This window comes from Schistocerca nitens, chromosome 5, assembly GCF_023898315.1.
Source record: "Schistocerca nitens isolate TAMUIC-IGC-003100 chromosome 5, iqSchNite1.1, whole genome shotgun sequence".
In the NCBI taxonomy this organism is placed as follows: domain Eukaryota; kingdom Metazoa; phylum Arthropoda; class Insecta; order Orthoptera; family Acrididae; genus Schistocerca; species Schistocerca nitens.
Window position 1 is genome coordinate 19,928,609 of NC_064618.1, and position 12,565 is coordinate 19,941,173.

A 12,565-nucleotide genomic window follows, 5' to 3' on the forward strand; every position below is an offset into this window, starting at 1 on the left:
GTATATTTTTAAAATCAGGAAGAACCAGATGAATTTTATTACGTAAAACAGTAATTGTTTTGAGCTCTCATGACATTCAGGACCCACTAACAGCTAAAAATATGCCCAGGACCCTCATGGATGAAAGTTATGTGGCAACATCACCAGACGCTAGGATACATAAAAACATGTGCTGTGTGTAACGAATAAATTTGAAATTGCTGTCGTTAATATTGTTGCAAACATTTGTTCTAGTTAGAAAGGAAGTGTGGAAGTTTGATGAGTTACACTACAGCGAGAGTTAAAAGTCTTTACAATGTATAGAAATGTAAGTATATTTACTGAATATATCTTACAGACGAACTAAGTAGTATGTTTAAATCCTAATTCAATACATGACTGATAGAGATGTTATAATGTTGAGGGGATACAGTATTAAAGTTAATAAGAAGTTCGAAATTTGTAAATAAGAACCTCGTTTATTTGGTCCTCAGTAGTCCGGATTTCCGGTTTATCCGGATTCATATTTTGTGTCCCTTGGTATTTTTCTCTTTTTTTCTAATAACACGAAGATGTGTAGTCGGTGAGGTACATAGGCTGCTTATCACTAGGCCGGTAATTTAGTCTAGTACTGAGTGATAAGGAACTCGGAGTATGCGAATGACATTGTTTCTCAAGTATTGTACATTAATATAACGGTGTATTGATGCCCATCAAGTAAGTTGCATAGTAACCACGCCAACAGCACTCCACCACAGCTCATTGTACCTCTGGTGCGATTCTCGACAGGTGTGACACCATCTGGTTAGTGGCGCGTGTGAATGTATCTGCTCTCTCAGCCATCTGTTTGTTTTGCACTGACGAGCCTTCTCTCCTTGAATCATCTAAGCGTGCACATCCCACGCTTCCACCTACAGTTACCACAGTCAGTCTTAAGCAGGTGTACTGGCATTTGTATAGTGCTGAACATTTAGACTTTTTGTATTTAGTAGAATATACATCCGGGTTTTCGATTTTCGGTTTTCCAAAATAAAAGTGAGAATTTACGATCGTCCTCATAGCTGTACTTCCAGCAGTACTTCATCTCCTGCGTTCCCAATTTCGTAGAAGTTGTCCTACGAAAATTGCAGAAGAAGCACTCCTGGACGAAAGGATATTGTGACGATATTCTTTCGTCACAGCCTGGGGTTAGAGACCCGGTCCGGCACACAGTTTTTATCTGCCAGTAAGTTTCACATCGGCGCACACCCACTGCAGAGTGAACACACAATCTATTTCATAATCTACTGGCACCATAAAAATGTTATGAGGGTTTTTAAAAGAACTCTTTCGGTGCTATTCAGAACTGTCAGCAAAAGGGTTGTGCCAATTTATTATAATGTAGACCAAGTGGGTCTCTCGAAAATGCTATTATCTCATTAACTGTTATCCCCACAAAAAATGTTATTACGGTTGTCGGTAGAACTCTTAGGGTCGTATTAAGGAATGCCATCAGATCTTTTGTACGAATTTATTACTTTTACATGACAAAAGTGAGTCCCACATCTCATATAATGTCATCGTCAAAAATAATAATGTTATTATAGTTTTTGGTAGAACTCTGTGGGTGATATTCAGAACTGTCATCAGAACTATTCTACGAATTTTGCTATATTAGATAAAGTGAGTATCAGATTAAAACAAAAATGTTCTTATCATTTTCAATGCAACTCTACCGGTGCTATCCAGGCTGCCAACAGAACTGTTATACAAATTTATTTTTTCCAAACTGACAAAAAAATTTTTTCCATACCAAAATTTTGCCGAGTTATTGTTTTCTTCCCGAAATTCTGCAGAACTATTCGTGTTTTGAGCAGGGAAATCTAGAACTATTGCATATATATCAAGAACTATGAAAAAAATTTATATTTATCGTAAAAGGGGTTCAAACTTCACGGGAAATGCTCATAAGAATTTCTTAATAAAGGCAGTTACTACGTAAACAATTACCTGCACATAATATGTTACTAGTATTTTCGATAGAACTTTTACAATGCTATCCAGAGCTGGCATCAGAGCATACGAACAGACATAATTTTTTTTTTTGAGTAAGTGTGCCCCACAATTAATCAATTACCATACAAACTATTATAACCACAAAAAATGTTATTATGATTATCGATAGAAGTCTTGAGGTGTTAACCAGAACTGTTCATCAAAACTGTTGAAAGAATTTACTTTTTCTGTGGAGAAAGTGGGTCTAACATCAAAGCAGTTACCGTATAAACTATCATCGCCACAAAAAGATATTATTAGGATTTTCGATAGAGCTCTTGGTGTTCTGTTCAGAACTGTTGTACGAATATACTTTTTGCGAAAATTGACAAAGAATGTATTCGATTCGAAAAATTTTTCGAGTATTGTTGTTTTTTTCGCTAAATTCTGCAGGACTATTCAAATTTTGTAAAAATAACTCTAGAACTATGACATTTTTATCAAGCGCTCTTAAAAAATATATATTTCTGAAGAAAAGGATTCCAACTTCACAGTAAGTGAAGAGGTTCCCTCCTTAAATTGCAATTATCTCGTAACGTGTTAGCTGCGCAAAAAATTGTAATTACGATATTCGATAGAACTATTGGGGTTCTGTTCAGAACTGCCCTCAGAACTTTTGTCCGAATTTACTTTTTGCGAAAATTAATAACGAATGTTTGCTATACGAATTTTTTTTCTAGTATTGTTGTTTTATTCGTTAAATTCTGCTGAACTATTCAAATTTTGTGCAAAGAACTCTAGAACTATGCCATATCTATCAAGAACTCTGAAAAAAATATATATTTCTGAAAAAAATGGTGCCAGCTTCACAGTAGGAGCTCTTATGGAATTCTTAATTAACATTTCTCTAGGATTTTCGATAGAACTCTTCACGTGGTGTCCAGAACTGTCATCAGAACTGTTGTACGAATATATTTATATTTTCCGTAGAGAAAGTGTGTCCCATATTAAATCAATTTATCTCAAACCATTACCGCCATAGAAAAATGTTGTTGGGATTTTCGATAGAGCTCTTGGGGTTCTGTTCAGAACTGTTGTACAAGTTTAATTTTTGCGAAAATTGACAAAAAATGTTTTCGATACGAAAATTTTTTCTAATATTGTTTTCTTCGCTAAATTCTGCAGAACTATTCAAATTTTGTGCAAAGAACTCTAGAACTATGCCATATCTATCACGAACTCTGAAAAAAATATCAGGGTGCCAACTTCACAGTAAGTGAAAAGATTTTCTCATTAAAATGCAATTATCTCGTAAACTATTAGCTGCAAAAAAAAATGCTACTTGGATTTTCGAAAGAACTCTTGGAGCTCTGTTCATAACTGTGCTCAGAACTCTTGTACTTATTTACATTTTGCGGAAATTGGCAAAGAACGTTTTCGATACGAAAATTTTTTCGCGTATTGTTTTTTTTGTTGCTAAATTCTGCAGAACTATTGAAATTTTGTACAAAGAACTCTAGAACTATGCTACATGTATCAAGAACTGTGAAAAAAATGTATATTTCTTGAAAAAGGGGTGCTAACGTCACACGACTGGGGCTGTGTGGCAGTCGTCAGCAGAACATGTGTAGACGCACAGTGAAGGATAGCATTATTCTGTGGCTGCGCGCACAAGGGACAGATTGTTTATTCTTTGATTATATATAATAGTTTTGTTATTGATTCAATGTTAATATGAGCTTTTCGTTGCAATAAAAAAATAAAATATTACAGCCTAACTACTTCGTGAGTCTTTCTGAGATTGTAATAAGTAGTACTTGGTTTAAGACTCTAGGTGAGGAGAATAAACCGCAAACGCAGAAAGTGACAATTTTTCGAATTACAGTTTGATACTGTGTAAAGGGTTTATTTTAAAGGGACAATGGGTATACCAGTTTGTCATCATATTTCTGTCTTAATTATGTTTTAGGAACGCCGTTTGACGTACCTGTTTCTCGAATCGGTCTTGCTTCCACGCAGTCCACTGCATAAGGCGTATCGTGCACAGCAACGTACCTAGAACTTCTGGCGTACTATGGTGTCAGAAGTCCCAGCTTCAATGTATTAATCTTTTAGCTGTAATTTACATGTTAAAATATATACTACAAATGTCTGTGTCGTAAAATTGACCTGACTAACGGCAATGAGCAGAAAGAGAAATCCTTATAGACAAGCAGATATTCAGATTGCTGGAGCACTTTTCTAAAGACTACCCTATGTTACAGACACTGACTAGTCTATTGAATGTTAAAAATAAAGGCTTGGGTAAGGTAAGAACAAATACGCGGTGATGTTTTGAAGTGTCTTATATTCTTACCGGAGATAGTACTTATCAAAACTAGAACAAATTCTGTGATGTCCGGAAACAAATCCTTGTCGTGGAAATTGCAACGTAAGTTAGCCATCTGCCCGTTGCAGTACAGGAGATGCTCATTGTGTTTACAGATGATTGTTAAATGTCCCCGCAGGCAGAAATCTGCGGGATTAACGTCACGTGAACGGGATCCCCTCCACAAGTCCACCGCACTTGAGATGTTCGTGTAAGGTACTCTGGTCGGAGGCGGAGAAAGCGGCAGTGAGTGGTGGGACAGGTGAACAGTGAGCGCGGGCTGGAAGACACACCGAGTGCCCGTCGCCGTCGACGCCAGTAGAATGGGCCGCTCCCCAGCAGGTGTCGGGCAGCTGCTCTGCACGTGCGCACACCGGCTAGCCGCCAGTTTCCTGCACGCCTGCCGCCGAGCTAGACAACCCCTGCACCAAGTGCACGATAGCATTTCAGTATCCTGTCATTTACTCAAGTACTGACGTTATCTGCCCGCCCTTAGGCCAAGCGTTTAGATTCACCATGCATTCTACCGCAGCTTCCTCTGCTTCCTAAAGTCGCAGTTCTGGCGCGGATCCTTGTCCCGTAACATCCAACGACAGTCTACGCATTCAAAAGCTGGCATGCAGAAAATTGCACTTTTAATGTTTAAGTTACAGTTTATTAAACATACTAAGCCTGACTAATGTGATAAGCTACTATCGACAAACGTGACAACATGGTATCAGACAAACACACATTCTTACCTGAGCTGTATCTCACAAAAAAAAAACAATTTTGTCGTTGCAGATGACTAATGCAACACAACAGAGCTTCACTACTTCGCATTCTGACGGTATAAGCTTCAAGTCATTCTCTCCAAATTACGGCTGTCGAGTCAAAAACCAATCTTCTAGGTGGGGGTATCTCTTATTGCTCGCCACGCAGGAGTAGCTCCGTCTCTCCTGCCATCTGGCCACTGATGTAATAGACACAACTTTCCTTCCTAACAGAAATTCAAAAGTTCTAGCGGGACATCTTTCAGCACTGCCACACGCTGCAGAATGAGAGACTACGGAGAAAGTGTAACAGTGTAGAAATATCTGATGATGAAAAGGATCGAAAACACAGAGCTTCACAGGTGTTCGGTTTAAAGATTACTGTGGACCCAGAGTGGGTGGAGGTGGAACATTAACATGTCCAGAACATAGGACCACACCTAACACAGACTCTCAGCAGACACAAACATTGCGAATCAGTTTGTAGCTGCACAGACGACTGTCTCAGCACATGGAACCGCAATCCATCTCACAGAATGTGTTTGCTGGCCAACTTGTCCGAGTCAGCATTTAACAAATAAATGAAACGTGTAAGTTAAAACACCTGCAACAATTACTTAAGGAACTAACGAAACGTACTCCTCTTCCTTCTATCAGGCTATCTTAGGGCTGGTTTCTCTCCGGCCTTTCCTCTTCCAGATTCTCTTACAGCAAAACCGACACAGAGAGATAAAGATGCTAATGGAGAGGAAAAGGAAATAAAATTAAGGTTTAACGTCCCGACGTCGATAATGTCATTGAAGGTTTATCACGAGCTCGGATTGGGGAAAGATATCGACAGCGCTCTTTGAAACAAACTACCCAGCCGTTCACCTTAAGCGACTGGCGGAAACATGAACGTGCTGTATATTCCACGAGGTTTCCGTCTTACAACAGGATGACGTCGACACTTTACCAAAATATTTGGTCTGTCAGTCACTCAGCCATCTGTAGCTGAACTTTACACTGTAAAACGCATACGAAGACGGTTGCACGGCTGTCTGCCGAAATATTGTGGTAAAGTGTCCACGTCCGAAATCTCCGGGTATCTCACTTCGAGAATCAATCGAAACCTGGAGGCCACCAGTACGGGTGAAGTCGCGAATACGCGTCCAGTGTCTGTCTCACCGCTGTCTCACATCCGTCAGTAAGAACGGTGTCAGCAGTAACCACCCAGACAGACTGCGCCGAGCTCTCCGGCAGCTAGGCCATCATTCTCGCCCTTGAGACAAAATCACTGAAATTTTTTAAAATTGGTTACAGGTCTATTTAATTTTATTTTACGTTGTTACAAGAAGCTAGAAGCCATACTCGATGCAACACGCTGTGCGGTGCCACTACAGTTTACAAGTACACACATTTGACACACTTGTCTGGAAGCGAGTGCGGGAGGGTGCGGTGAAACGCAACGCGTGTACTAGAGTACAGTATAATACAGTAGAGTAGAGTAGAGCAGAGAGTACAAGAGTGGCTGACTCACCCTGGCCGAGCGGCCCGGCGCGCCTGCGCAGTGGAAGCCGCCGCACTGCAACACACAAATAGCCCCGTCACCGTCACTTGTCCGGTCAGGTCACGTGGCCGCGGCGCGGCGGCGGCGGCGGCGGCGCGCAGCTACCTACCTCACCTCGCCTCACCTACACTACTCTACACTACCGCCTCCACACTACTGCTGCCTGCCCAGCGCCCACCTCACCAGCCTAGCTAGCACGATGGCTGCTCCGCACCTACAATCCACTTCAAATTAGTTGGCGTCTGACTCTCAGCGTCCATCGTCGTCGCTATAGGTACTCTCCGCAGGCAGCCCGAGAGTTCCGCTTCTGCCCCAATATCGCTTTAACGTCTCCATCTGCATCGCGCAAAAGACTTTCATTTTACCTAGTAGCAGAGTTCTGGCAGAATGCCAATACATTACACTAAAGGAAAAGGAAAAGCAGAGGGGAACACACAAAAGAAGAAAGAAAATTTGCCAGTTTCGGAGTAATACTTTTTCAAGCTAGAGTACAAGTACAAACAAAAATCACACACATATATATTACGAATGCATACACACACCTATGCCCCTACATGGCGCTGGCTGGACACACAATACCTGTGATGCGTTTCAGAAAGTGGACTAGGCTGGGTTGGAGTTGTCTGGGGTAGGGAGAGTGAGGCCTAGTAGCTCAGTGGGAGGCAGCCGGTTTGTCAGCAGGTGCTCTGGCTAGACAAGTGATGCACGGTTCGTAGAGACTGTGGGGAGCAGCGCGTGCTGAAGGTGAGGGACTGACAGGTCGGACCGAGGGGAAACAGGCACATGGAGGGAGGGGGGACAAGAGATTGAAACAAGGACGATTTTGCAACCAGAGGATGTGTCGCTAGGATAGCTGTCATCTGCACAGTTCAGAGAAGCTGGTGGTCTAGGGAAGGATGTGGATGGCCTGGGTCGTGAAGCAGTCTTTGAGCATATTGTGCACAGCTGCTCGTTGTTCCACAGGGTGCTCAACTTCGTATCAGTCATAGTTCGTCGGCAGCCGTTTGTCCTGGTGCACAGCTAAATAAAGTTATACTGACATAAAAAACTGTGCAGTATTTACAGTACGTTTGGTGTATGCTTTCACTGGTGGCCTAGCCTCTGGTGAAGTGCAATATGCCTGTTACAGGACTAGAGCAGCAAGTGCCAAGTAACTGGTTTGGGAGGGTCTCATACTTTCGTCTTCCTCTCCTTCCACCACCGTCGAGAATCAGCTACATAGCAGACACTCCCCCCCCCCCCCCCAAATCATCCAGTATCGTGTTGTAGTGGAATGACTAAACCGTATCCTTCACCAGGGCTTTGATTATTTCTCATCCTGTCCTGAAATAAGAGACATTCAACCCCTCCTACAGTGGTGTTCCATCGACTGCCCAACCTATACAACATTGTAGTGCATCCCTAAACTGCTTCCACTCCCAAGCTTTTGTCACAGAGATCGTATCCTTCTGGTAGATCGAGGTGCAAGACCTACCCAATCCACCCACGCAGCACTCCATACTGTAGTCCAGTCACAGACTTCCTGTACCCCATCAGAGTACAAGCCATCTGTGAAATCAGCCGTGTCATACACCAAACCTGCTGTCAACACTGCACTGTCGGTTTTACCATTAACCAGCTGTCCACCAGGATGGATGGCCAGTGCCGAACTGTCGGTGAGAGAACAGTTGACCACCTCACGGCACAATGTGCAGCAGAGCATAATGCGCTCAATTTCGATGGTAGCTTCACAGCTTGGGTCTTCTAAATCCTTAACTCCACCACCAGCTTCTCTTAAGTATGCAGATGGGAATTACCCTTGCAACACGTCCTCTGCTTTCGTAATCGTCCTCGTTTGAGTCTCTGGGGTAGCCCACTGTCCCCCATGCTGTGAGGTCCTCACAACTGGCATCCTTGTGCAACCTCCATTGTGCTTCGCTGCCAGCCGTGCGCCACTCGCCTGCCCCGTGCACCTGCCAACCCTCCCTGCCACTGCCACTTCCCCACCTGACAAACCGGCTGCCTCCCTCTGAGCCACTATCTACCCACCCAAAACCCTCGCCCTGCCTCCGACCTCTCTACCCCTCTACTCTCCCTACCCTTCACAACCCCCACCCCAGCCTAATCCATTTGCCAAAATGCAGCACAAGCATTACGTGTCCAGCCAGCGCAACGTAGGGGCAGGGGCATGTTTATGCGCGTGTTTGAGTGTGTGTCTGTATGTGTGAGTGATTTCTGAGTATGTTTGTTCTCTAGCTCGAAGAAGGATTACTCCGAAATATAGCATATTCTCTCTCTTTCTTGTGTGCACCTGACGACGACACGACGCTTCTGCTTTTTGGTGAGTGTACTCTCCGAGTATAACAAAAACCAATTCTTTCGAAACTACTGAACACACTGAATTATCTTTTTTGTTGATTAGTAAAATACATTATTTGACGAGAATCCTTTTCCGCATTTCGTGACACATTGCGTTCGCATTTTATAAGCTTCGGGCAAAACCGTTTTGGTTTGCAATTATGTCGATATTTAACTCACAGCAGACATGAACAATAACAGCTTTCCATAAAAAAATCACGTACAAATCCTAAAATTCTCGGTATAGTTCTATCTAACGAGACCTCAGAAACCTGTGCTAACTTTAATTACATTTGAAATTTTGGTTTTTCCAAATAGACGAAATTTTCGTCTCTGGAAAAGTTTCGTACCCGAGAAGTGTCCGGCGCAGCGCTCCCTGTCAGACGCCAGCCGGCCAACTTATACAAGAGAGTGAGGTCTAGTCGACAGCGGGTCCACACCCCAGCACTTAACAAACAAGTTTTGACTGGCGCAAGCAATCGTAATTTGTCGATTTATTATTTACATATTGCTACTGCAAAGCATTACAAGCGTACATAAGCCTCACTATGAGGCAATCATTAGTGTGCAGGGTCTCACATAACCAGACACAATCATCTTAATGATAACAACCTCCTGCCAGATTTAAATTAATTTTTGATTGCTAAATGAAGCCAAAGTTGACATTTTATACCCAGGAACAAACTTCATTAGTAACATAATCTACAGAAATTGTGGTTATTGAGCCATGCGTGGCTCATGTTCCCGCCATCATGTATTTTACACTCTGTTTTTAATGTACTTCCACCTCACTACATTAATTTAAATTACTGGTGTCACTGAGTTGCTATTTTGCCTGACCGTGAGAGGCGCTAGCAGCGCGTATCGATATATCCCCTCTCGTAGTATCTTTGCTCGACTGCTATTACTTCCTAGTCATTGTCTGCCGTAAGCCAGTTCGGGTCGCGAGTTCGGTCTGCCACTCAGATGCAATGCGTCTGCAGAGCAGTCCGGACCTGCCAGTCGTGGAGTCGCAATGCGGCACTCACCGGTGCAGTCGGGTTGGAGCAGTGAGGTCTGCGTCGACATGGCTCGGCCGACCATTGCCGCCACGCATCACTTGAGGCGCGCCACAGTCTCGGTGGATCGTCGGTCGGTCGTCCTACCGGACGACGCGTTTTGGATCGCCGATCGTTCATCAGTCGACTGTGTGTGTGTGTGTGTGTGTGTGTGTGTGTGTGTGTGTGTGTGTGTGTGTGTGTGTGCGTGCGCGCGCGCGCATCGACTGCCGATTTGTCTTCGTGCATGCTTTGTTACTGTTGGATATCGTTCAGGTATTCGTGCAAGTGTTTGTCAGGTTGTGTATGTTCTCGGCATTCTGAAGGGGGTCGGTCGGTTGGTGCGGACCAAGGAGGATATCTCCACGCGGCACAGTTGGCTGGGTCTCCTGGCGGTGCCTGCGCATTGTCAGAGAGTATGTGGAGCTGTCCAATAGCTACGAGCTTCTTGGCTCACCGACTCAGGACGTCTAAGTTGAGTGGTGTCTTAAGTACCCAAGCCACGTCCGTTCATGTTGTGTCGTTCGCTTCGGTGGTTCGCTGTTGGGGAGCTTTTCCTGTGAGCAACACCGAGTGTTTGTAGTGATGACATCGAGCTGCTGTGCGGTGGAATTAACTATATTGGTTCACTACAATTCAAGTTCACCAGCGAAATTTTCTGCCTTGTGACCGTTAGTGTTCTGGTTACCTGCCCTGGCCACTGACATAAATTCAGGCAGTGTTCTTTTATGGTGGAGTTAACTATATTACCTTATTTCAATTTCAAGTGTACCAGCGGAATTTTCTGCCTTCTGGCCGTTAGTGTTCCGGTTACCTTCCCTGGCCACTAATGTAATTTCAGGCAGTGTCCTTTCCTCACCTGTGGTCGCTGTCAAACACAATGTGTAATTTCGACAGCTTAATACATATTTCATTGTGGTTAATCGCGTCCATAACAGTTCGGTCTTTAATTTTTCGCCGGCCGAAGTGGCCGTGCGGTTAAAGGCGCTGCAGTCTGGAACCGCAAGACCGCTACAGTCGCAGGTTCGAATCCTGCCTCGGGCATGGATGTTTGTGATGTCCTTAGGTTAGTTAGGTTTAACTAGTTCTAAGTTCTAGGGGACTAATGACCTCAGCAGTTGAGTCCCATAGTGCTCAGAGCCATTTGAACCTTTAAGTTTTCATATACCGATTGGTGGCTAGCAAGTCGTTTGGTCGGTCGGTCGGTCGGTGACAGTCTCGTGGTTGGGTTACCGACAGATCAAGTGTAGTTGGGCCCACCACCTGTCTCACCTAAATGAAAATGTTTCGAGGGCAGCCCCCCCCCCCCTCGGTGGAGGGGTCTGAATGCCGTTGCCTATACTGTCCTTTTCATGGGTGTTTAATAGTGTCTGTTGGTAATCTATTATAGCCAATGCTTTAAAAGAAAAAAAATTTATTGTGTTTTATGCAAATCAAGGGCCTTCAGCCCGTATAAGTAAGTCTGAATTCTGGCAAGTGGATATTTTGCTGAAAGTTACTGTTGTGCTATCTTTTCATTTAGTGCGCCGTCAGCCACTTAAAGGTTTAAGGTATCTTGAATTTATGGAAAATCAGTTGTGGGCCTTCAGCCGCTTAAAACCTTATTCTTAAATTTAGTTATTGTCGTTGCGTTGCTTTTTCATTTAGTGTGCTTTTGGCCACTTAAAAATTAAAGTTTAAGAATTTTTGGAAAATCAATTGTGGGGCTTCAGCCGCTTAAAGCTTTATTCTCAAAATTTCCCCTTAAAAGTTTATGGTAATATACTTTTTGAAACTTAATTGTGGCCTTCAGCCGTTTGTATTGAAACTTGTATATGTTTGTTCTATCACTTTTGCCTTGAGGCTTTCAGCCTAGCTGTGATATATATATATATATATATATATATATATATATATATATATATATATATACTCCTGGAAATGGAAAAAAGAACACATTGACACCGGTGTGTCAGACCCACCATACTTGCTCCGGACACTGCGAGAGGGCTGTACAAGCAATGATCACACGCACGGCACAGCGGACACACCAGGAACCGCGGTGTTGGCCGTCGAATGGCGCTAGCTGCGCAGCATTTGTGCACCGCCGCCGTCAGTGTCAGCCAGTTTGCCGTGGCATACGGAGCTCCATCGCAGTCTTTAACACTGGTAGCATGCCGCGACAGCGTGGACGTGAACCGTATGTGCAGTTGACGGACTTTGAGCGAGGGCGTATAGTGGGCATGCGGGAGGCCGGGTGGACGTACCGCCGAATTGCTCAACACGTGGGGCGTGAGGTCTCCACAGTACATCGATGTTGTCGCCAGCGGTCGGCGGAAGGTGCACGTGCCCGTCGACCTGGGACCGGACCGCAGCGACGCACGGATGAACGCCAAGACCGTAGGATCCTACGCAGTGCCGTAGGGGACCGCACCGCCACTTCCCAGCAAATTAGGGACACTGTTGCTCCTGGGGTATCGCGAGGACCATTCGCAACCGTCTCCATGAAGCTGGGCTACGGTCCCGCACACCGTTAGGCCGTCTTCCGCTCACGCCCCAACATCGTGCAGCCCGCCTCCAGTGGTGTCGC

General features: G+C 44.2%; 1 protein-coding gene across 5 annotated transcripts in view; it reads right to left on the reverse strand.

Moving 5' to 3' along the window:
- Positions 1–12,565, reverse strand: part of LOC126260117 (neurexin-1a) — a 2,420,624-nt gene that overhangs the window by 2,244,075 nt on the left and 163,984 nt on the right. For all 5 annotated transcript variants that reach the window (XM_049957356.1, XM_049957358.1, XM_049957357.1 and 2 more), the window contains exon 2: positions 6,593–6,637. In XM_049957356.1, coding sequence (XP_049813313.1) covers positions 6,593–6,637 — 45 coding nt within the window. The remainder of the gene's footprint in view (positions 1–6,592; positions 6,638–12,565) is intronic.